The sequence below is a fragment of the Micropterus dolomieu genome, linkage group LG04 (genome assembly GCF_021292245.1).
Source record: "Micropterus dolomieu isolate WLL.071019.BEF.003 ecotype Adirondacks linkage group LG04, ASM2129224v1, whole genome shotgun sequence".
In the NCBI taxonomy this organism is placed as follows: Eukaryota; Metazoa; Chordata; class Actinopteri; order Centrarchiformes; family Centrarchidae; genus Micropterus; species Micropterus dolomieu.
In genome coordinates, this window is record NC_060153.1 from 8224445 (window position 1) to 8249410 (window position 24966).

Below are 24966 nucleotides of genomic sequence, written 5' to 3' on the forward strand. Positions count from 1 at the left end.
CTTCTCTGTTAAACAGGTGAGGAAAGGGAAGTGTGACGGCATGACTCAAGTTATCCCTCGGCCCAGACGCTCTGCTGGGTTGCCCCATGCGAGACCCCTGTCCATAGTTTTGCCCCTGACCTCACAGCTGAGGACTACCAGTCCAGAGCCAATGGAGACAGCTCCCATTCCACTGGCTCGCCAAGACACCCCAGACGCTGCCTCGCAACTAAAGCACCTCGATGTCAGTCCCTCTGGCAGCATGGAGGGCCTCAGCAGGTGAGTGTGTCCCGTCAAAAACCACGCACCTGTGTCTAAGAAAATTGCAAATACAAACTGGTATTTCTTGTAAATTGTAGACTCGGGATGATAATAATTTTACTGAAACCCATTTTGTTTTTAAAATAGAGCTTATTAATGGTAGATGTTCCAAAAATAAGCGGAGACAAACTTGACATTTTTAGACAGCATGCTGTGAGTTGCGTTAGTGGAAATTATTTAATTGTTTAGAGTAAATTCAGAAATAAACGTGCTATATTTTTAGATGCTTTATGTGGAAAAAATATATATATATTCATAAAGGTTATTGATGATTTATTTTTCAAATAAATAACTTGAGCCTATCAACAAGAGCAAAAAGTAAAGCATGCACCAAAAACAGAATTCACTTACTTACTAAAAATAGTCAGCTACTCCAGCAGTTTTATGATTTAATTACGATCACAGTCTTATCTGTAAGCGTGATCCTTTATGACCATTGTAAAATATAACCTGAGGTCAAATATCACAAAACACAATTTAACTGCTACATACCCAACATTAAACTATTTCTAGTTTCATTTTGTGATGTCCAGTTCATATGTGGAAAACTGGAGGGCGGGATCTGTAGCAGTGGTTAATAGGTTATTGCCACTGTTTGCATAGGTGATGTGCTATCAGCCAAAGGTTAGGTTGAAGAATCCTGAGTGTCTGACAGCGAGCAAGGATCTAAAGCCTGAGCCTCGTGGCAAAGGGCTTTTGGCATGCAAACAAGCCTATTATAAGAAGCTGAAACTGGAACCACTTGGTGTCTAGTGTCCTCAGTCCTGGAATAGCAAGACTACAGCTGTGTCAGTTGTTGGCGCTCTTGCTGCTTTGACCGGGGGCTAAGACTAGCATCAACTTCACTGCACTTTTTGGCTGAAAATCTCACTACTCTGCTGTTTAAAACCTTTTCTTACACACTCCGAGGCCAGTTTATCCACTATGTATATTTCCAGTTGAGGGGTTTTTCTTCCACATTTTGAAATACTGATGTAAGTGACATGAAGTGTCACTACTTCACTGACAGTAGAACACATGTAGAATTTATTACAGTGGAAAAACTACAAAATATAACAGGAGCAAAGCAATAAAAATGAGAAATGATGACGCTGTTTTGGCTTCTACTACAGCGTGTCGAACACACCAGTGACCTTTTAGTATGACATTAATCAGAGTTTCAAACTGTGTCAGCACCAGATCCATTAACACATTACGTAAACGTTTAGTATGACACACCTACAGTGGTGTGCTTTCACACATACATGTATAGTGAATTACAATTCTCACTGCAACCACTTCTATGTATCATGTAAATGTAATATAATTTGTATCACAGGGTTTGTGGATTTTTATCATAGAATATGTAGTACATTTTACAGTTTTATTTGCAATAATAATCACTTTTATTATCTTTTATCATCTTTTATCTTAAAAAACAAAGTCAAGTAATGATTCTGTATTTTAAAAAGTCAACCTCAGTTCTTCAAGTTTTTCTTTGCTCTTTATCCCCAAGATAATGAACAGTATTGCATGCACGACCTAAATTTTGTTTTACCATCAAGGCCAACCTTTTACTCTCTATGGAACAGATGTTTCTGTCTCTGTATTGGCAAATATAATGCTTCCAAGATGGCAAGAGTTTCCTCACTATGCCAGGGTGTCAGTAAATCTCCTGGTAGATTCCCCCACACCCTTAAATTCTCCTTGTCAGGTCGCACTGGGTGACTGATACAGACAACGTGACCGGGGACCTCAGTGAGTGCATCAGCAATCTGAACTCACCGGTATTTACTAACAGACACCTGCAGCTTGCAAAAAGACTAAAATGATTTTTCCATCTATAATGCAAGAAGGCGTTTGCTGCTTTCGAATGTTCAAAGACAAAGCGTTCATGTGAAAAAAATTACACATAAACCCATAGAAAATACTGTATATGATCATTTTCCATAAGTGGAACCATCTGTGTCTTCATATCTGTAGCTGCTGTCCAACAGCCACTGGTTCAAACACAATAAATGACAAAATGAGAGGACTGCTTTTGTTGAACATTTTATATTTAAATTGAAATGCTGTTTTTATAATTTTATACTTGTCCTGTAGAGTATTTGTAACTCCTCGTTCTCATTCTTCGGAACTGCTGCTGAGGTTGTCTGTAGGGTACGAAATATGAAATCAAGAATTTAGGAAGTAGGTTTGTTGGTGGTAAAGCAATTTGTAAATCATTATTCTCAGGGTTTCCTATTAATGGCACAATTTTTACAGCTTAATTCCACCGCGTCGCGTTCCAGCAATTCTAGACCATGCTTGTGATTTCACCAGATGCGCCGCAGTGCGTTTTAGAAGCGTCCCAAGAAGCGTGCCAGAATTGGTGCTCTGAGTCTATTTTTGATTGAAGCTGCACAGACCAGATTGAGCCAGTCAAGAAGTCAGACACATCAATTTTAAAAATAAAACACCCTGTGCAGACTCCCGATCGTACATCAACAATGAACACAAAAAAACAGACAATAGAAGAAACAATTTAATTACGTAGGCTACCTGCCCATAGTACTGCAAAAATCAAGGACAAATGACTACGAATCAAAAATGTTAACGTCTTTAAAATACCACATTGCCTCCTATTTATTAAATATATCAATGCAGTAATTTTGTATGGTACAATGCTCTCACCTGTACCTGAAATATGACACCAACCTCATTTGTCACACAGGCCACACAAGCCAACATAGCAGCCTTGTGTGAACTTATTATGTTCTCTGCATTGCGTAGTAGAACGTAGGGGATGCATACTGGTTTTTGTGTAGAGTTGCCATGGTTCACCGAATCTTGTGATGTAACCACTGGCTTTCTTAGAAGCCCATTGGAAACAGGTGGGAGTGAGGAACGTTGCAGTGTGGTGTGAGTGCAGGTTCCCCGTGGGTATAACTGTATTGTTGGCCGTCTGTCAGGAAGTCTCATCCATCAGCCTGAAAGCCTGACAGCATATATTTACAGCAAGGACCTGCTGGCTGAACAAATTGATTTTTCTGTACTTTTGAGGCTTGTGTGTTAGTGTAGGACACAGGCAGCGGCGGTCTTAGGGATCTGGGGGCCCATTTCAAGAAAAAATGTGGGGCTTTATCCAACCCTGGGATGCCTGGCACAACATGACTTTAATCATGAATTATCCATTTTAGAAAACATTTGCGTAAATTAAAACATATTTATTAGGGCTGGGCAAGTTAACGCATTATTATCGTGTTAACGCATTAATTAATTAACGCCGACAATTATTTTATCGCACGTTAACGCAGTTTTTATTTTATTATTATTATTTTGAAAGTCCGTTGCTCACTTTCTCTGAATACACATAGAGTCAAACCATGGGTCACAGGAGGGGCAGGATGTTGATCAGCCTGCAAATCACCCACGGAAACAAGCAGTGGAGGGAGGCTTCGGCAGACTACGCTGTCCCGATCACGGCAGCAGGTGAGCCGCTTGCTTGTTAATGACGCAGCCTATCAAACAACTCAAACAGCCGGAACCAACATCTGCACCCTGTGTTTAATGCTGGTCTGTGCACCGCGACTTGTAACGTCATTTCAACTTTTTAACAGAGTTAAGTCTTCTTTACAAGAAATATTTTATTGCTGCTGTGTAAAGGGAATACTGTTGGTGAAAAGCACCTTATTTGTTTAAAGTGTTTGCAAACCACATGTTATTGCACTTTTGTGTATATTGCAATACATTTAAAATAAAATTGCGCAATACACTACTTAGAATTCATTATTCAGTTTTACGCGTAACAAGGCAATTAATCGCAAGAAAATCATGAGATTAATCGCGATTAAAAATTTTAATCGTTGCCCAGCATTAATATTTATTTATAGCCCAGACCTTAGCCTTTCATTTGCTGCTGGTTAAAATGTTCTAACATAAATTATGACCAACCCTGGTCTCCCCAAACAGGGATACTTAGAGTAGCGCAGTCTATATAATGAAGTCATACTAAATGGTGCGCAATATTCATGTTTTGTGGATTATTTTGAATGGCTAGGATTATGTCTAACAGTTATTAAAAACAGTTTACAACAATTTGTGGACACAGCATGTACCAAGTCAAAGCCAACCAGATTCGTTGGTTTATTCTTGAACATATTCACAGTTCATCCAAGAGGCTTCTTCAGTTTTCTCTTGTCGAGACCCCCCTCCACTTGGTAGAGCTGAAGCATCTTGGATAAGCTTGATGTTCAAGTTCAGTGACAGACCTAACAGAAAGTCAGATACTTGGCTGGATGGTGAGAGGAAAGGATGACTGCAGGTGCTCCCAAGACATGTATTTTAGCTTGAACGGAAAATCTTGTTTACTAATCGATCAGTTGACCGTCAGAGAATTAATTGACAACATTTTTGATAATCGTTACTCGCGTTTCAAGCAAGATCTAAAAATTCCCTGGGGATTTATTGCTTTTGTCTGAGTAAATTTGGACTTTTTATTATTTTATTTAGTCACTTTGGGTCTCTGAGAAATTGTGATTGGTGCTTTTTAATATTTTCTGACATTTAAAGACAGTCTAATTGATTAATTGATATGAAAATAATCATTATATACAAACCTAATTTAAGTATGTGGAATTATTTTAGCCACTGCTAATGTCTTGATGATGCTACCTATTTTAGGTTAACCACTTTAGGTGAGCTGACATCAGGTCTTTGATGGTATGAAGCACATGGCTGTGTCAGATTTACAGATCCAAATCAGTTCTCTAAACTCTTCTCACTGGTATTCCTGCTAATCAAACATGTTTTTCTATGTGTCATTTCACTTTAAATGTCTATAAGTTGTAGCAAAGGGAACGGTCATGATAAAGACACTTGACACAAAACAAGATACATGTGAGAACTGAAGACTGTCACATCTGTGCATAGTTACATTTGTCAGCAGGTCTCTCTGTGCTTTAGTTTAAAACCTAAAGCATGATGGCTTTGTGTCTTTAACACACTCTGATGGATTGAGCATATACCTTGCATAGCTCAGCCAGGCTTATCCAGCAAATACTTTAGGTCTTGACCGCCACATAGTTTGTGTTCTGAGGTATTCTAAGAATGTCCCGTCTAAAAGCCGATGGAGGGATGGAGACAGAGGAGCTGACACACAAGGGGACTCTGTACAGGTCCCAGATCCTCCTTGGCTCTTAATTAATGAATGCGCTAAATTGCAAAAAATAACTTCACTATAGAGTTCATGCATTTTAGATATGCCTTTGCAGTAGTCTTCTCTAGCTTTTTTTGCAGTACCAGCTATGTATTTTAGCTTGAACTGAAAATCCTATTTACTAACCTATCTGAGAAAAGATAACAACTAATCACAACTGTAATTGTCAGCATTGAGCCAAAGACATAGCGATGACACCTTCATAATAGTGTTCACATTTGAGATTTAATAAGAACTTTAATTAGCTTCAGCAAGTGTTGTTGCGTGTTGTAGAGAGATTTTGGAAAAATTAAGGCAGGTCAGGGCGGAAGGAGAGGGACCCTGCCAAAGATTACTGGAGCCAACTGGAGGATTTTTTCAAGTGATCCGCATCCACTATGCCAGACTGCCACTGTCTACACCTTTTTTAAATGTTGGAAACGTGGAGCTTGTCCAGATTTACCATTTTTTCGTAGGCAATTTTCCGTTCTATCCCGAAGGGATCAGTCCTTTTCCGAGTACCCTTACAAAGCTTCTCGTTATCCCCTCAGTCAGGTAGTGGGTAAGCAGGATTTCCGCTTTTGCAATTCATGGCAGTGACGGCACACATTATTTTAATACGCTTGACAAACTGTGTAACACCAGTTAAGAACATGAGTGTTGGGGAGAAAAACATTCACCACTGAGGCTGTAAAAGAATTTGTGTGTTGTAGTGTTTGTAGTGAACTACACCTAAAACATCTGGGGGAACACATTCACATTTCCTGTAGACTGTGTCATTCAAGAAGACTTCTACAAACTTTGCCCCATTTTAATTCATGCCTGACTTGAAACCTAAATCCTTCGTTTTGAACTTGTTGAGGTGCTGCCCAAAGGGCCAAAGTGGTTGCCCCTCCCCTCGACATGCCTGCCCCTTACAGTAAGCCACATGAAGGCACGCCACGTACCAAAACACACCGGATGACCTAACAGTCTCTGAATGGTCCACTCAACAACAACTCTTTCTTCTGTATTTTAGAACATCTGAGACTCAAAATGTTTACAACATACGATTAGACTGATCACAGCACAGCAGGCAAAGTTATCTCAGAATAGAAATTGTTTCAGGGTTGATGCTGACTGTTTTCTATTCCTCTTAAAGACATCAAACAAAACGAGTAACACTGTTAATATCATATATATAATGCTGCTATATTGGATATCAACAATATTGCATCATCCTTTTGGCTTGTGCTGAACTTTATATAGTACAAATGACAGGCAGCTTTGCTTGAAATATTTATGACTGTTAGTCAGTCATTATTTAGAAGATTCTATATAAACCACTCAGCAATTAATAACACAGCAACTAATATTTTTTCTTTAATTAGCTGACGTGTGTAAAGACTTTTTTTTTCATTTCCAAGTATCAACAAAGATGTTTGTTTGCATTCAGCTGCCCAGTTCCACGCAGTGTGTACCCCAGTCACTCTCGCGCATCAGTGTTACGTAACTTGTTGGGCAGTAATAACATTACTTTTCCCTATTCCAAGAAACGCTGCGTTACTGCGCTACTGAACACACCATTCCCGACGTGAATGACGTGCTGCAGGTCAGGGCACCGGACCATATGTTGTCAGCTGTTTTTTTAGCCAAAAAGCTAAATGAAGAATGGAGAAAGAGGGAGAGAGGCGTTCTTTCCACAGCTGTAAGTAGTTACTGCCATTATTGTGTCACAGTCTAAGATGCAGAGAACATTGTCCGTTTTAAACTTTGTGCGACCAGCAAAAAGCTTTCAACCGCAAACAATTCTAGATTGAATTTATTGAAGCATCTGCTGAAGCAGCACAGCAACTGAAACTTCTAGAAATAAACTCCGGGCGCCACTGCCAGTGATGCTTGGACTCACGACTACATGTGCAGAAAAACAGTAGGCCTAGCCTAGTTCAAAAGTAGGGATTAAGCCTACTTGATTTTTTTTTATCTCAGCCAGTGGCGTCGAGAAATTTTAGGCCTAGCCTATAACTGGTGTTTTGTAAAAAACATACATCTTGTTGCTGTTATGGATCCATCCATCCATCTTCAACCGCTTATCCTGCGACGGGGTTTATCTGTAAAGGCGTTTTCGTCATAACTCAACAGACAGGCAGGCAACCGCTCCGGTAACCATGGCAACGACTTCTGTGTACTACTGGGCGCGATATCGTGAAACTGTCGCGGTCGTTCTCGTCTCACGCGCACACCCCACCACTATCAGTGTCAAGTTTCTTGAACTTTTTCCTACAGTTTATCAACCAACAGACAAGAGACTGATCTGGCTGTCTGATCTACGTTTCCTGAATAATGTTATTGTTTCTTTGACAGTTAGGTCACCAGATCTTAAACAGGCAACGACCTTTGCTACTGTCTCTTATTCATTAAAAATAATCTATTAACTTCAACTGAACTAATTTGTAGTTATATTTAGTTATAGACTCAATTGATTAGACACTTGTCTTTGATTCCCACTGCTACATAAGTTATTGTTACAGGTCCTGCTTTACCATCCATATGCCATACTAGAGCCGCTGCCAGTTTTATCAGGGTGGGGGGGGGGTCTCAGTATATTTTCCTACTTTTTTGTCCTTTGTCAATCACATGCCTAAAAAGTAAACAAAATTCATTTTACAGTTATATAAAACACAGAAAAGCACAACATTATTGTTAACAGTGAGCAGGTGAAACAAGGGTATTTTTGCTTAAAACCTGTAAATTAACTAATTAATCAATCATCAAAATAGTTGTTGTCTATGGACAAGACGATAAATCGCCCAGTTTTTTTAACTCCATTGGAGGGTGAAATGTTATTCATACTTGAAGTGAAGTTGTTTTGGAGTTGTTTGTCATTCACTAAATGATAAATACTCAGTCAAGCAGGTAAAGTGTCAAAAATGTCTAAAATGGACCAGCTTCACCAGGTTTCTAAAAAAAAAAAAAGTAACCTGACCTTTTGTCCAAATCCTTTCTCGTGCATATTTGTAAAGTGAGAGCACTGGTAGGGTTCATGTTTTCACCTGTGACAAGTGTTTCTTTGTGAACATCCAAATAACATTCCTTGTGAACATCAAAATAAAGTCCCAGTAGGGGTTTAAAGTGATGAATGGTCACCCTGTGTCTCCTTTTTCACAGCAGACCTTTTGACTTGTCATAGCAGAAAAAGCACTGGTGTTAGTAATAACATTAACAATGGCTCTGGTTTTTTTTTTACATCAAATTAATTTAACATATAAAGACAGTCTTGATGTGACGCTTTTTTATGTGTTAGAACGTCTAACAGTTCAGGTTTGGTTGTAGTGTTTTTCTTCCTGCTTTGACTTTAGAGAAGATAAAACAGTATTCAGCTCTGCTTAGGCAAACAAGACTAGGTGATTATGAAATGTTTAACCTGTATGTGTCAGGATATGAAAATGTTAAGCAACTTCACCATTCAGTGCAAACACGGAGTTCCTCTTATCGTTGCATAATTTTATCATGTGTTGCTGGCACAAATCCAGTAGCAGCAGTACCTATTTCTCTGTTCATAATAATTATCCGAGACAAGTTCTACAAAGGCACTGATCTGTAGCACTGCGTGGCTATTATTCTGCAGACAAAAGCCAGCCTTATGCTCCTATTTTCAGCCCCAGTGACATGTAGTGTTGAGTGGGGTGGGGGTTAAAGTTTTTATGCCATAGCACTTAATAGCCACATCTTGCAAGCTAATAATTTATGTGTGTTTGTTTTCATTTCAGCTCACAAGAAGATGAGAGGCCAATATCCCCTTTCTACATGAGGTAGGCCTCCCCTCTTTGCGCTAGAAAGCTGGCAGGACTGGGTGAAAATATGTTGTTTTGGACTGGAGGTGTGGGGGAAGTGGCTGCATGCTGCCTTTGCGCATTTATCATCTGAAACAATGGACCAACCAGTTAGGGGAAAAGCAGGATGGCGTGAACGTGCAACAGTTTGCTCACCACTGTTTGGTTATTATGGCGGAGGCAGCCTCAGCAAATATCCAATGCACTGCTTAAGCAACGTTTGGGTGAAGACGCTTTCAGAATAATGGGCAATCAAAATCATTGAACATTAAAGCAAGAATAATAACTGATAACCGATTAATAATTTCAATCATTTTTCGTAAAAAAAATGTTCTCTAGTTCCATGCTCTTAAATGAGAGGATTTGCTGCTTGTCTTCGTGTTATTGTTAACTGAATACATTTTGGTTTTGCGCCGCTGGTCGAACAAAAAAAGACATTTTAAGACGTCAACTTGGGCTCTGGGAAATTGCTATTTTTTTGTTGTATTTTTTGACATTTTATTGACTAACCATTATTGAATAGAAAAAGATAATTGGCAGATGAATAGATAATGAAAATAATCATTAGTTGCATCCCTAATAAAATCTCAGTACATCAAACGAATATTAGCGAATTTAATATATTTTCTTGTCATTAGTGCCAAAGAGGAATATACTGTCTGAGCAGAATGACAATGCATCTATACAATATGCACTAAACCTTGTGTTTTTTGCACATGCCACTGATAACGTTTCAGTACAAAGGGTATGATAATCACATGTTATTCATCGAAGACCCTTACATTGTTTTCAATTTAGCCCTCAGTATATGTTGTCCTAAAGCCTTTAAAGCTCAGCAGCCCGGTCCAGTCACTACAAACAGCTGGTTAGTCATTTGTAGTTGGCATATTTTGACTGGAGTGTTGTTTGTTGATATGACTTTAGAGCTGATATGGCTACAGGGCGGCTGTTTGTGTAATCGAGCATTTTTATTGCATTTCCCCAAAAAGAATAAATAGACACAGGACAAAAGCTTCACGGGATAATTGTTAGAGTAATAAGGATCAGGGACTCAGAGCTGACAAAAAATGCATTACATTTTTAAATACACTGTATCATTGTATGATATATATTTTAGAAAATCCAACATTTTGCAAGATCATGGTCTGATTAAATCTTATTGTCCCTTGGAAAAGAGTTGGGGGTAGGGATGCACCAATTCTTGGCCAAAACCGAATATAATGAAAAAATTTGCAGAAAACCGATCAAGTAGGCTACATTCACATTTTTCCCATTTATTTTGCCTTTTTTTACCATTGCATAAATTAAATACACAGGATTTGGAGAGACTATGGGGGGTGGGTCTGAGGCCCGTGAGCATTAGCATTAGCATTAATTAGCATTAAACACCCAAGACCGTTGAGGCTGATTGGACTGTCATGAGTTGGTCATAAACCAAAGTATTGGACATATTGAAATGTTGACCTGATGATGGCGCCAGAAGAAAGTCAGGCGATCACCAAAATTATTACAGTTAATCCTGAGGGGGGCAAAAATGTCTACCAAAACTAGGTTCACTAAAAACCACAAATGTCAGTCTCAGAGAGTCACTAGAGGAAAAGCCAGGGGATCACCAAATTCAGTAGGCTTTATCCTCTGGGGACCATAAACTTCTGTACAAAATCCAATAGCTGGCTCGTATCAAATTAAATAAACATATAAAGACAGCCTTCAAAATGGATCATAGATCAACATAATTTTCTTCTGTGTGTTGAACAAAGTCTCTAAAGGTCCTGGCTAATATCTGACTGTGGTGTAATGTAGGATTACGTGAATGGACGCCCCTGGGTACACAGTGTGAGGAATTTAACTGGTATAAGCTTCTGCTGTGGAAGCTTTGGAGTTATTTCCTCTTTCCTTTGTTTTCCTTAAAGAACACTTGACTTTAAAACACCAACATGGACACTAACTACAGAGACATATTATTTTCTTTTTACTATTATTTGCATAGCAGTTTTCTTAGTTAGATGGTCCTGAATAGAACAGTTATATTAAGCAAACCTTAAGCTCTTGTAAAAAAAAAAAAAAAAAAGACTTTATAAAATCACATTCAGTTAAACAAAATAGCACAATTAAACTGCCAGACTTATTCCATTACAGACTTGAGTTAACTTAAAATTTTGAGTCTGTCCAAGAAATTGAACCGTTTCATTATATTACTTAAATGAATAGATCAACATTTTGGGAGATATTCATTTATTCTTCTATTATTCGATTTCTTGCGAGTGTTGGAGGAGAAGATCGATGTCGCTGCCATATCTGTCCATTAAATAAGAAGGCGCTGCCAAGAGACGGTTAGCATTTACATGTTTATTTACAGCATTAAACGTTGAAATGTATATTGTAATAGGCTGTATATTAACTTATTGGGAGAAAACTGGTAGTTCTATGTAAAATCAGACGTTGAGCACTCACATATCGCCAAAATGGCATGATCCTTGTTTCACTGCGAAGCTTCGACTGTGAGATTGACAGTCGAATCAGGCTCCGCCCATCGAAGCATCGAATCTTCGACTATTGGGGGTCAGCCTTACTGAAAACTGGCTCATATTCACTGTACAAACATTAGATTGTCTGTATGGACTGTAATACATTGTTACAGAAGATTTTCAAACTCGACACAAAGATATTTGTGCTGGAGAAGTCTTCTGAACTCCACGTCACTCCAATGCCAATATCTTCCGCTGGTAAGTGAGTTCATCATTCGACTTGTCAACTCGATAAGATGCAAGTAGACAGCTTTTTCTATATTACTCACTGCAAAAGGACTCACTGAAATGAAACCATGACTGTGGTCTTCCACACACAATAACATTTAATGACAACTTCAACCTTGGACAGAGGTGGGCATAAACACAGACTAAAGTCAACCTCAACATCACAGCTGGAGAACAAGTTTGAACTATTAGTAAATCTCTCGGGAGTGGAGATGACTACAGATAAGTTTAGACATGTAATATTATGAAGAGTGCCAGCTGACAGAAAAGGGCAGAAGCAAAAAGCAAAAACCATCTAAAGAGACAATTCAACCTGTAACTCTGGTTGTGGGAGACACCGCTGTTACAAACGTAAGTGGTGACATAAAAAAAACCCTGAACTGATAAATCCCCCCCCCCAAAATGAATGAAATTATTCTATAATCGTCCTGTGACATTTGTAGAGAGCAGTGAGACTTGCTGATACAGGATTTCATTAAACTGTTTAATTGTCTGGACAAACTGGAAGCCCAATTGTTTATTATTGGACAACTGCCTACGGTAAACAGAGGGATCAACAGGTTCAGCAGACTCCTAGAGATCAACACGTTGCTCAGCAAAACCTGGATGCCCAGTTTTTTTATTACTGGAGCACTGCCTACGGTCAACAGAAGCACCTTCTCCCCTGCCTCGCCCCTTTTGGCGATTCACTGATAAAATGGAAACGCTTGTTAATGCTGGCATTAAACTCACCCCACGGCCACCTCGTCTGTCTCCACCCCAACCAAGCACATTCTATAACACCAACCTTGCTGAGAACGAAGACGACAGAACGAGAGAACAGCTCTCTCCTGCCTGGCCTGACAAAACTGATGAGGTCAGCAAGGTCGCCAGAAGTTTGTCATCTGTCTCCTCCCACGTCCCCTCTTAGGGACATCTCTAACAAACTGAGATCAGAGATTAAGGAACTTGATGTGATGTTAATGGATGCCACTGCTGCATCTCAAATCGCTGGTATATAATTCAACACCAGAGAAGATGCCTAGGAGAGACAGGGTCCCTGCCCCACTTCGATTACCCCAATATGCCTCTTTCTCCTATTTTGCATGGACCTATTTTCAGTTTTTGTTTTTAACTAAAGCTTGGTCAGACTAAGATAACAGTGCAGCAGTTTATCTTACTGAGTCAATGCCATTTTATTTCCAGTGCAAGCATATTTCTCATGGGAAATCTGCTTCTTTTGAATATGTTGCTCTTTAGTTGAATTCCTCGCACCAAGCTGCATTTTAAAAAAAAATTACAGGCAACCTAAATATTTCTCATATTTGCTGAACTGTTGTCTATCATCTGCATTGATTTTGACTGGGTAACTATAGATTGACTTTCTATGGTTTTGATGACTGATGTTGCTCTTTCTGATCATCACTTGTATTTTCTTTGAGATGACTATCTCTGTACACAAATGTTCAGAGTTTTTTTGCCTTTTCACACCTGGGATTTTTATATTTATTTAACCTTTATTTTAACAGTAAAGTGTTATTGAGACACAGTCTCTTTTACAAAGGAGTACGAAAATTTCAGAATATTAGTTTGTGATTTTTTGCATTCAAAAATTTAACACCAAGTCCCACATGAATGTTAATTTTCAATGCATTTCACCAAATGCACAACATTAAGAAAGACATTATATTACTAGACAGATTGGAAAACTGGTTTAAATCCCACTTTAAGGACAAGGACTAATTTATTTTAATTGATAATTATACATCAAAATGATATGTGGATTTCCCCAAGGCTTCTTTTTGGCAGATGATGTAGTCCTCACTGCGTCGGCCTCGATCCAAGTTCATGTTTGCTCTTTCGTAAGTGACTGGAGGTTATTCTTATATGACTTCTCTTTTTTGTCCCACTTCAGGGGTAAAGTTGGATCATAGTTATCCCTGTAACTTAAACAAACATTACCAACTTTGTTTTAAGATCAAACACTCATGTTGTAGTTCAACAATGATATTAGAAAGGCAGGGAGTGACTCTAGAGGTATTAAATTTCCAAGATTGTATAGCTTGTGTAATGTTTTTACAACTGGGGAATGAAATTACACAATCATTGTGTTACAAAATCACCAGCTGATCAATTCCTGATCAAACATTTGACTGGAGATGGAGGTATAATGTTATATATTTTTTAAATATATGTGTTTAAGGAAGGATTGTTGGCTTGGCTCACACATATTCTTGTGGTGATATTTTTGTTAAGTTTTTGATCCAATGATTCATCTCTCTTGCCTTGGTGATCTCTTTCTACAGTAGTTCATGACTCAGACTGTCACCATTGCACACGAGGCAACAATCCTGTCTCATACCAGAGTGGTTTCACATTGTTCCATCTTTACTTAAAACTAAAGTGCTGCAAAGTTATTTCTAGTCAGTGATATCACTTCCATTGATGATTTACCAAGTTGACACACTTAGTCAGTAGTGTGCCGAAGTGTATTTGGGACGATGATAGCTGCCACAAGATATTATTTCCAGTAATAGGCAGTCACACTCAGCTGTTTATTTCATTAACAGCCTAAATGTAGCACCAGCGGACATATAAAACGCTTCTTTCACATTATAGTCCAACATAGATAGAATTTGAGCCTAAACAGAGAGTTAGTGTATTTCCGATGTCATGGAAATTAACCACATTCCAGTACACCATATCAGTAGTTTTTGAAATACGACTTTACTCTTCATTTCTGAGAACTTTTTCCCACAAATCTAGTTTCCATACAGTGTTTTAAGGTAGAAGAAGTGGTTGAAACACATGAATTCCTTCCAAAATCCTTAGCTCAGGATCAAATAAATCTGCCATTTCGGTGAACATATAGAAGAATTTCACTCAGGCTGTCAGTAGTTCTCAATATAATTGGACAAATATATAATTTCTCATGAAATATGGCTACATTTACCACTTCCCTCTTCCAAAAATCCTTTGAATTAAACAATCTGAGAAGTAAAAGTCGTTTATCAATTTCTCTCTCTGCAAGAAGGCCATAACCTGGGATGAGGAGTTACAAGTAGACAATGCTTTGTTTAAGGGGTCACAAGCCAAAATAGTTGGGAATCACTGTCTTAAAACTGTCACAGTATCTGTGCTAAAATTGCAACATATGGCACAGTACCCTTGAGTCATGACCTTTGATGCTGACAGCATTTCTCGAGGTATGATAACCATTTTCCCCTGGCACATATTCCGGTTATATAATTGACCCTCTTACCATCTTTATATCGAGTGCGGACGGCAGCATGGAGAAAAGTCCTCAAACGTAGACAGATCTACAAATGTCTGCCATATTTTGGGCCTTAATGTGTCCACTGCACTTGATAAATCCATGCCTCTGACATTTACAGGCATTAAGGTCAAAGGTTAAGTCAACATTGGTAAGCCATTAAACCGTTCTGTTGCTTTAACCTGCTGCATTCAGTGCCAAATCTATTATTAGATAGTGGGCTAATATTTTTCTTGCTTTGCCCAGAGATAATCGAACGGTTTAGTCTGCTGCCTCTGGAGCCCCTGTGAGCCATAGCTGAGATAACTTTCACTCCTCTGTCTGTGCTCTTTACTTTACAACTGTCTGAATAAAATAAACTGAACTGATGTCTCTGTACATGATAAAAATATTTCTTTTGGCAATTTAAGTCATAAACTTTTTACTATATTAACTGCCCCAGTCATTTTACAGCCCCCCTATGTTTATGATTTGAATTTGAAGTCATCAAAATGGTCATATCATAACATCGAGTGTACCGCCTTTTAATCTGCTTTACTGTCCTGGCTTACAGCTTCGATAAAGTCAATACATGTGTGCCATTTTTACACAGGTTCACCACAATCACCTTGACAGTGTACCATCACTCCATTATTATCTGTCCCTTTATCAGTGCACCGTACAGGGCCTCTGCCAAGCACTGCTATTACTGTCAACACCGCTGTTTATGGAAGATTTTATTTTCACGTCACCCAGATACATGTTGAGGTAAGGGTGCTCCAGGAAGACAAAGATTAGTGTAAAAATCATATCAGCATTTTTTATTTTTAAAGTTGCACATTCATTTACTTGTATCTTGATTAAAATGGTGAGGTTCTCAGATTTACTGTCCAGTAATTTAGCTTGGACAGAAACGTTTAAGCTTTTTTAGAAAGTCTGATGAATGACATCATCTGTTGCAAAATTTATGGAAACTGAATCACTGACAATTGCACACTCTTTGAGTTAGTTGCATCTTCAGTAACAAACCAAAGTGTTACCATGTCACTGCTTGTTTGACGATTCTGTCAGAATCTAAATGTAAAAATGATTCAGTGTCTTTATATCTAAATATAGCTTATATTGTGTTGGATGTATACACACCCCTGCAAACATAGTACAACCACTTATTATTTGCATATTACTGTTTTACTGCAGATAACAATCCCGTGTGTGCTTTGATAAAAGGGGAGAGGCAGAAAGATATTGATGAAGCCCTAGCTCATCTTATACTCTACTGTAGGACTCACTGGTAGTCATAGAAGCCAGCCACTTTGCTCTCCAAGGACCTACTTGTGCTCTGAACACAGCTGAAGTTAACATGCACACTAGATGCCTTGATCACCTAGGGCCAGAACCAGAGCCAGGGGGACTGTCAGTGTTGCTCAGTGACCTGTTGTGACCACCTGTTTCTGTAGCATTAACTCACCTTCCCGCTTGTTTTCCTTTCAGTAACCACCTCTCTCCTGTCCAGTGCAGACCAGATGTTGTAAAGTAAGTAGACTTTATTACTGTCATCATGGTTTGAAATACAAAAGTGTAGTATTGCAAATATTGAGGTCTTGTAATACCATTAAATTATATTTAGAGCTAACCATTTTCTGAAATTCTACATAACTATGAAACTGTTATTGGGCCATAAAGTAGCAAATTTCTTAACCAACGTCTCTAGTTTTTTTGTTTGTTTGTTTGTTTGTTTTTTTGTCATTAAGTTTTCTGGACCGGACGATACGTTCAGCAGTGGAGCAGCACCTGTTCGATGTAAACCCTTTAGGGGATCAAAGTTCAGAGGACTGTGAGTTGACTCCACGTCCACCATCTCCAAGAGTGAACGCAACTGCCCGACAGAGACGTCGACACCAGAGAGAGCAACAGGAGGAGGGGCTGAGACACAAAGAAAGAAACAGGTACAATGTGTTTGTAGTTGATGGTATACCAGCATGAAATTTGAAATTTTTGTCTTTAACAGCAACACTGAGGTGCCCTACAAAAATCTTGTTGTTTTTAATTCTGTCTTTAAAGTTTTCTAATACAAGAAAGTGCTAATAAATCACAATGATTTTACTTTTCTTCTGAAATATATTTATTGGAAACATTTTTATTGAAAGATAAAGCAACAATATTTTCATTTGCATATTTTGTTTACTCATCCACTTAAAACAACAGAACCATTCAACCCACCTACTCTCCCATCACCTGCTCAACCATTACATTACCACAGAAGTGGACTGACTTCCACATCACAAGATAATTAAATTCATTATTCAAAACAAAAAAATAAAACATACTATAAAATACATATGTACAGAACAAGTAAGTTAAATAAAAATGCAGTAACGCAATAGTTTAATATTGCTTGCTTGTGACTGAGTACTCCGCTCAGTAGAATTGTTGACAACAAAAATAGGCTAGTTAATTTACCAATTATTGCCCTAGATTAGATTATTAGAGCTCAGGAAGGTAACTCATAACTGCATAAGCAATTACAGAATACTATCTCTTGTAGAAATTATCCGTGGAAACTCTTGAGATCTTCACATTTTGTACAGAACTGGTAAAGCACAATGAAAGGGCATTCATTACTAAAAGCCTGATCACAATGTCTCACTGCAATGCTACTACTTCCAGTTCGTGTAATGGTAACGGTAAACAGTCGTAAGGGTACATTCCGTGTGATAAGCTCGTCCACTGGGACAAGTACACTCATAACAACTGCAGAGTCAACTGCAGTAAGAAGCTAATCCTTGTTGATGGAGATCTGGTAGAGTCTGAGAGATCAGTGACACCTGGATTAGAGGAGTGCATTAGTCCAAAGACAGCAGAAAATGTCAATAAGAGCGTGGACAGTAAATAGAATTAGCACTGAAGCTAAACAGCAAATTAGCCGAGATATAAGTAAACGAAGTTTGGATGACCTTGGCATTTAGTTTCCAGAGGCATTTCGCCCAATGTCAAGCTGATAAAGGCAGACCAAAGTGTGTAACAGAGAGAGTGAGATGAAAGGCAGATGTCTCATTTCCTCACCTCTTTCTTTTCCGTCTGAGAACAGAGCTGCGTCCATCAGAGCAGACACCAACAAGGAGAACATCCCGTCGAGCGGTGGAAACAGTTCAGGCAGCGTGGGGGAGGACACGGGAAGCGGCATGGACTCACAGGGAGGCCAGGGTGGTCACACAGAGCGAACCCCCAACCCCAGGAAGTCGAAACACAGCCCGACACTGATGCAGCTCACTGACAACCAGGATGCCCACGCAGTGAGTCATCATACCTTTTCTCCTCATCTTTTTATTTGTGTGATGTGTCACCATCTTAGCAGTGTCTCTCCTACTCTTCTCTGGTATTGTGTGTTTTATTGACTGCTTTCTTCCTCTGTTGTTTTAGTTTATCTTTTCTCCCACTATAACAGGTCAGTCTTAGGTGTAGGTCAGTGGAAAACCTTAAGAAAGCAGGTTTATTTCAGTTGTTTTTAGCAATATCTAGGTTACTTCAAATAGTAGTGAATTCGCAAACAGCATCACCACAGATCTTCTCCTCTAATTCACCTGATAGGCTGTTAAAGTGTTCAGCTCAACCCCCTTGTCATCCTTATTTCTGACTTGTTGCACATAATTGTCAATTGCAGTTAACAAGAATCACTAAATGCAGACATTGGCGAGTTGGATGACAGGAAGCAGTGCAGCTGCCTAATGGTTCCCTGCCAGCGGTTTGTAATATGCAGCATGCCACACTAATTGTTAACCACTTTCTCCAGAAGGAGTGCAAATGTAAGCGCCACTTATGAGTGCACACTTAGCTGTAGCTTTTATCCACTGAAGATGAAGCATGAGAAACCAACTTGTTATTTCAACTCTCTGTACTTCTGTAATGTAAAACGTTACTATGTAATATAATTATATAATAATAAAATATACTAATAATAATAATTTATTTTTTTCAATACAATATATTATTTTCTGAAGCCTTAGCGGTTTTATTCTCTTTAGCTTCCATACTAACGTAGCTTCTACTAGGTGTGGGCGATACGATAATATATACCATGAGGAATTTGTCGAGGTGGAGATTTTGCTTTACTATTTCTACAAAGTATCTTATTGATGTATGGGTTGTATTAGATCATTTTAGGCAATATTACAAATCATTGAGTGGAATTGTTTACAGAAATGCTGAATTTACACAATATTTTCATCAGTTTGTTGATCTGGGAAATTGTGTTGGACATTTTTTCAAACAACAATTAATTGATTTATTGCAGCATTAATAATAATCCTTAGTTGTAGCCCTAATACATACTCAAACCAATCTCCCGCTATATCTCAGTATCCAGGTTAAGTGTACAAGTACGACCAGCTATCTCTCACTGAGTCATACCTAACAGTTGTGTAGCACAGTGAGAGCTCTATAAGAGGTGGTGTGAAAGTAGTCAGAGTCACGACGAGGACTTGGTGTGACCCATGTAGCTGTAGTAACATGATCCAGTCGCTACAGACTCGTCTTACGCTACAGCAACATGAATGCAAGTCAGATTATTATTCACACTTGGCTCATATATGACGTGTGCTGATGTAAAGTTCAGCTGCATGGCTTACTGTCCCACCGGCCGACTGATGAAAATAGATTTGTGTAGTTTACACTCTCACACTTGAGGAACAGGATCCTACATTGCTCTCCATGCCAACCCCTTATGTAACAGTACAGATTACACATGACGACACACGTATGATATATATATATATATATATAAAAATATATATAAATAGTAGCTAGCATAATCGTGATTGGTGTTGTGCTGAGTGGCTGACAGCAGAGGTTTGATGTTGGCGAGTGTCTGTGTCTCTGTTGCTGTGAACAGTTGTATCTGTGAATGTGAGCTCGTTATGTGAAGATCCACTGAGGGTAATTAGTGGCTCTGAAAGCCTCTTGGGTTTTATTCCTGGTGCTGCTCATTGTATAACAACACGGCGTGAGACAATACACAGTATTTTTCGATAAGTTTCAGCTGTCAAATCACTTTTTTGTGGCAGCATGGCTTTGTGGATGTCAGTGTCGATCCGTCGGTGCACTACTGCAATATCTCAGCAACTACATGATTGGGTGACATGAAGTTTTGTACTGACATTTATAGTTCCCAGACGATGAATCCTTCAGCGATCCTCTGACTTTTCCTTTAACGCCACTATGATGTTCAGGTTTGAGCTTTTGAATGAGTTGTCTCAAAGGCTATCGGGTGGATTGTGGTGAGATTTTGGCACAGACATTAATGTTCCCCACAGGGCGAATTGTAATCATTCTGGTGATCTTCTAACTAGCACCATCATCATCATCACCATTTCTTTTTCAAATAGTTTGCTTTATACCGGCAAAACTAATGATATTCCCATTGGCCTTGGTTGTACTTTGTGTTTAGTGCAAATTAGCAAAATGTTAGCATGCTAACACGCTAAACTAAGATGGTAAACATGGTGAACATGATACCTGACTCCTATTTTTGTTGGTTTTTGTTTCTGTACGTATTTATTTATATGTCTTGTGTGCTTGTATTTCAGTAACTGCTGCAAGAGACAGTGAAGTGAAAATTTTATTTCAAGGATTTCAATCTTTATGGTTCAGCATCCAAGAAGGTTCATAAAAGCAATCATGGTTCCATATTTCATATAATATATGAGCAACAACTGAAAGTGATCTTATCAAGCTGGTAAACTGATATGTAAAGTATTTTAAGCATCTGTTTTAGTGCTCTACAGATAAAGATTATTGTCAATTGCAACACACTGTCAACAGCTATGGTACATTTATGAAGAGCTTCAGGACCCATTAAAGTTTTGAAGATGATAATCCCAAAAAGTTCATAAAAACAATCATTGGATATGCTAATGCAGCATAGCTTGTCCCATTTTGATAAAAAAAAAACAATGGTCATAAAATTGGCTGTGTAGATAACTAATGTTGGAAATGTATTCATCTGTTTCCAGTTCAAAGAATGGGTTGGTGAGGGACCTGAAGCAAACCACATGGAGACATTTCATAACGGGTAAGCTTTTGAATTCTTAACTTAAGCCCTTTGAGGATTTTGTTTAAAATGTCATTACACGTATGGAATAGCTTTTCTCTCCACATTTACCTTTTTTCATAAACACATAAGTTGTAGCACCCGTTTCCTGAATGTTTGTTTTGCATTGATAAGCTCAACTAGCAGCTTTGTCTGTTATCTTAAGGTATCTGTTTGGCATACTGTGATGTTTATAGCATACACTGATAAAGACAGGCATCAAAGATATATGTATGTGTATGAATAAACTGTGTGAGGTTTCCTGATGTTTATGACAGGAAGTTTAACTGGAAGATCTACTTCCTTGGGTTGATTCATCATAAACTGGTGTGATCAGTCAAAGCTTCTTTTCTAAAGTGGTCTGATTTTTCAGGAATGAAATTTCAAGAAAAGATGGCCTTCCTCCCCCTCCACAGGTAGGTTCAGGTTCACACTTCCTTTCTTATGAGTGTCTCTGTGTCTGTTAGGGTGCGCTTTCTGTCTCAGCGCTCCTCCTTCCTCTTCTTACACAGTGAACCTGCTCTGCCATGCAAGTGCCACCGGAAAAAAAGTAATCTCAGATTTTAGGGAGATGGATGTGGAATAAAGGCAAAGGCTGGGTATTGAATCGCATTACTTTTTTGGTACCGAAATGTGTCGGCAGTAGCAGCAGCAGCAGCAAGCAACTGCAAGGTTCCGAAAGCATCAAATGCTCGCTCAGATTAGTACTTTTCTTTAGAACAGTTCCTGATTTAAATGATAATTTAATTTCTTGTATAGCTACTTTTATATATACTTAAATGAGTATACTTGTATCCAAGTATAACATGTTTATATATATCAAAACATTTAAAATAAATAATATATTATAATATAAATAAAATAAGCTAAAAAATGAAAGAAAACAGAATGATAAAAAAATGCAGTGCAGTGAGAGATATGAATAAATAGCCTCAGATTTAACTAAATAAAAAGCAATGGAAAACAAAGGGTAGGCACTTGCTCTAACCACTGATGTTTGTTTTGACCAGTGTGTTATTAACCTTCACAACACAATGTTGCTCTCTTACTTATCAGTGTTTTGTGACACTACCACAGCTGATTTGCTGAACAGAAATTCACCAGCAGTTCCACAGAAACATAAAATTTAACTTTTGACAAAGGGAGACTTTAGAGTTCGTGCGAAAAGGGATTTTCCCACCGTTATTCTCAGTCAGCTGTTCAAACATTGTGGAAAGACTGTACTATGTGATGTCCTGATGTGAGCAGAAGGAAAACGTCACCTTCTCCATCTGCTTGTCTCAAGTTTTGATCTGGACCAGCACCGCTGAATAGAATCATGCAACACTGCCCCAGTATATCTTTTTCTAAGCAGCCCAGATGGATTTTAGTAGCAGCTCAGGCTGCAGCCCTGCCAACAGCACCACTGTGCTACTGAGCAGCCATCTGGAGCCGGCATGCCATGGCTGTGAGAGGAGGCTGGTCGTTAATGTCCGGGTTACACCACAGACATGATTGTTACCATCAGGCTATCTATTAATTAATAAACTGATCCAGCCTGCATGGTGAACTCATCACCTGCAGGTGATTTTTCAAATACATACACTATATGTGAGTATACAGTATTTTGGTGAATAAGTTATGAAGCCCCATTTTTTAAGCAATGAGTAGATAAAAAGAAAATAATTTTGTATAATTATTTAAGTAATTTCATTTCAGACACAAAACATTTGTTGTTTGAATCTTCTCATATGTGAGAATTTTCTGGTCTTTTCTCTTTTATTTGAATGCAAATTGGATTTTGGACTCTAAAATATATATTATATAACCTCTGATCAGTTACTTTGAAATATAATCAACTTGTATGATGAATTCTGAGTTGTTAAAAAGGGATTTCATAACAAACACTGTTTCACAACTGTTTTTAATTCTTAAGCACACAAACCCTTAATCTTAGTGTGCTGGTGTATCGCGTGTCTCAATTTATCTGTGTGTGTCTTGTTGTAGCTTTAGTCCATGTAAACCGATAGCTCACATGACTCAGTCTGTTAGAACATCTTGTACCTACAATATAAAAAACTGATAGTGGGAAGAGAGAGCTGCAGTGTTTTTAACCAGTTCTTTTATGCAGGTCTGGTTGGCTGCAATGCTGACACGTCAATTATATGCCAACAGAATTGTTATAGTAGGATTTTTTGCAACAGCAGATTAAGTCATTTACTTGATGATGTAGTTTTTCTGTGGTCCAAAAGGACACCACAGAAAGTTGTGCGTATGTATACTGTGTGGGCTTGTGTGTGTGTGTGTGTCATGTGTTTTGAAATAGGCGCATCTGGACTCACCGCACCAATGAACACTCCAACTAGTGGGTGATGAAACTGTGAGTTGGGTGGTGTTTAGTTGTGGATTGTCTGTTTTCAACATAGAGTCCGGGTCAGGAACTTTCTCATATTAGAGCTAAACTGTACACTAAAATATGTTTCTGAAAACATTTGAGGCGAGAAATAGGCAATGGAGTAACAGAATCTTGATTCATATTTGATCAGCACTGAGAGCGAGTCATGTTTATGCAGATTCAGATACAGTCAGTCAACTTGCTTGGGCATATCCATCATGCACCGCGCAGCTGGATCTCCTGCGAATAGGATCCACTGATTTGACATCCGGCAACAGATCCAGTGTGTCTCCATCTTAATTCCTCCCCGTTTTGCAGGAGGAACAGCTGACAGATCAGATGAGAACAATAATATCAATACAATTTGCAATATTTTTCAGTATCATGTGCATTATTACTTTTTATAACTTTTCAATATCATTGCCAAGACTAGTTTATTTTATTTTATTGTACTTGTTTCACTACATTTATCTTAATTGTGTTGTTATTCTATTAGACACTAGTGTTAGCATTTATTCATTTATACATTTAGCATAATTTTGCACAAGAATTTCCTTCGGGATTAATAAAGTTCTATCTTATCTTACATAAATAGTGTCAGAGAGAAAAAAAACAAGCTATCAGACATGAAACTCATGGCTTACACATTTGCGTGTGTGTGTGTGTGTGTGAGACATCTTAGCAAAATGCCCCTTAAATCCCACTATGTGTTTGTTTGTACACTGTGTGTGTAAGTCCCCCAAACACAGCTTTATCATTGTCTAATTCCCCCCCCACTTACACACTCACACGAGGGCTCTGTCTATCTCGCCCCTCCTTTGCACCAGCTGGACCTCTTATGATGATGTAATCGTGGCTCCAGTGTGTTTGAGTGAACACAGTGGCTGTTGCCTGGAACATTGTGTGTGTGTGCGTGCGTGCTTGCGTGCGTGCGTGCACGTGCATTTGAATTTTATTTGAACACAGCAGGACCCTAATGAGCTGTACAGTAACATCTGTGCTCCTGTTAATCCACGGCTACTCCTCAGAGCATCTTGAAGTGGGTTTACTTTGTACTCTCTACACTGATGCCAGTGATTTTGCCCTGTTGTCAGTAGGGCTGTAGTCAACCGAAGAAAATCTTAGATGACTGAAATTCTGCGTGCTCTTAAACCAAGCTGCATTAGTCATGCAAAACAGGCTAACCTACAAAATGAACAGTAAGACAACACAAAATTTAGCAAAACGTACAATGTTCAAGTTCGAAGTCGGT

General features: G+C 38.6%; 1 protein-coding gene across 3 annotated transcripts in view; it reads left to right on the forward strand.

The window, feature by feature from the left end:
* Window positions 1-24966, forward strand: part of fam13a (family with sequence similarity 13 member A) — a 57003-nt gene that overhangs the window by 18069 nt on the left and 13968 nt on the right. For all 3 annotated transcript variants that reach the window (XM_046046846.1, XM_046046845.1, XM_046046847.1), the window contains exons 7-13: window positions 17-258; window positions 9205-9246; window positions 16747-16788; window positions 17007-17201; window positions 18344-18548; window positions 21264-21322; window positions 21714-21756. In XM_046046846.1, the coding sequence (XP_045902802.1) occupies window positions 17-258; window positions 9205-9246; window positions 16747-16788; window positions 17007-17201; window positions 18344-18548; window positions 21264-21322; window positions 21714-21756 (828 nt within the window). The remainder of the gene's footprint in view (window positions 1-16; window positions 259-9204; window positions 9247-16746; window positions 16789-17006; window positions 17202-18343; window positions 18549-21263; window positions 21323-21713; window positions 21757-24966) is intronic.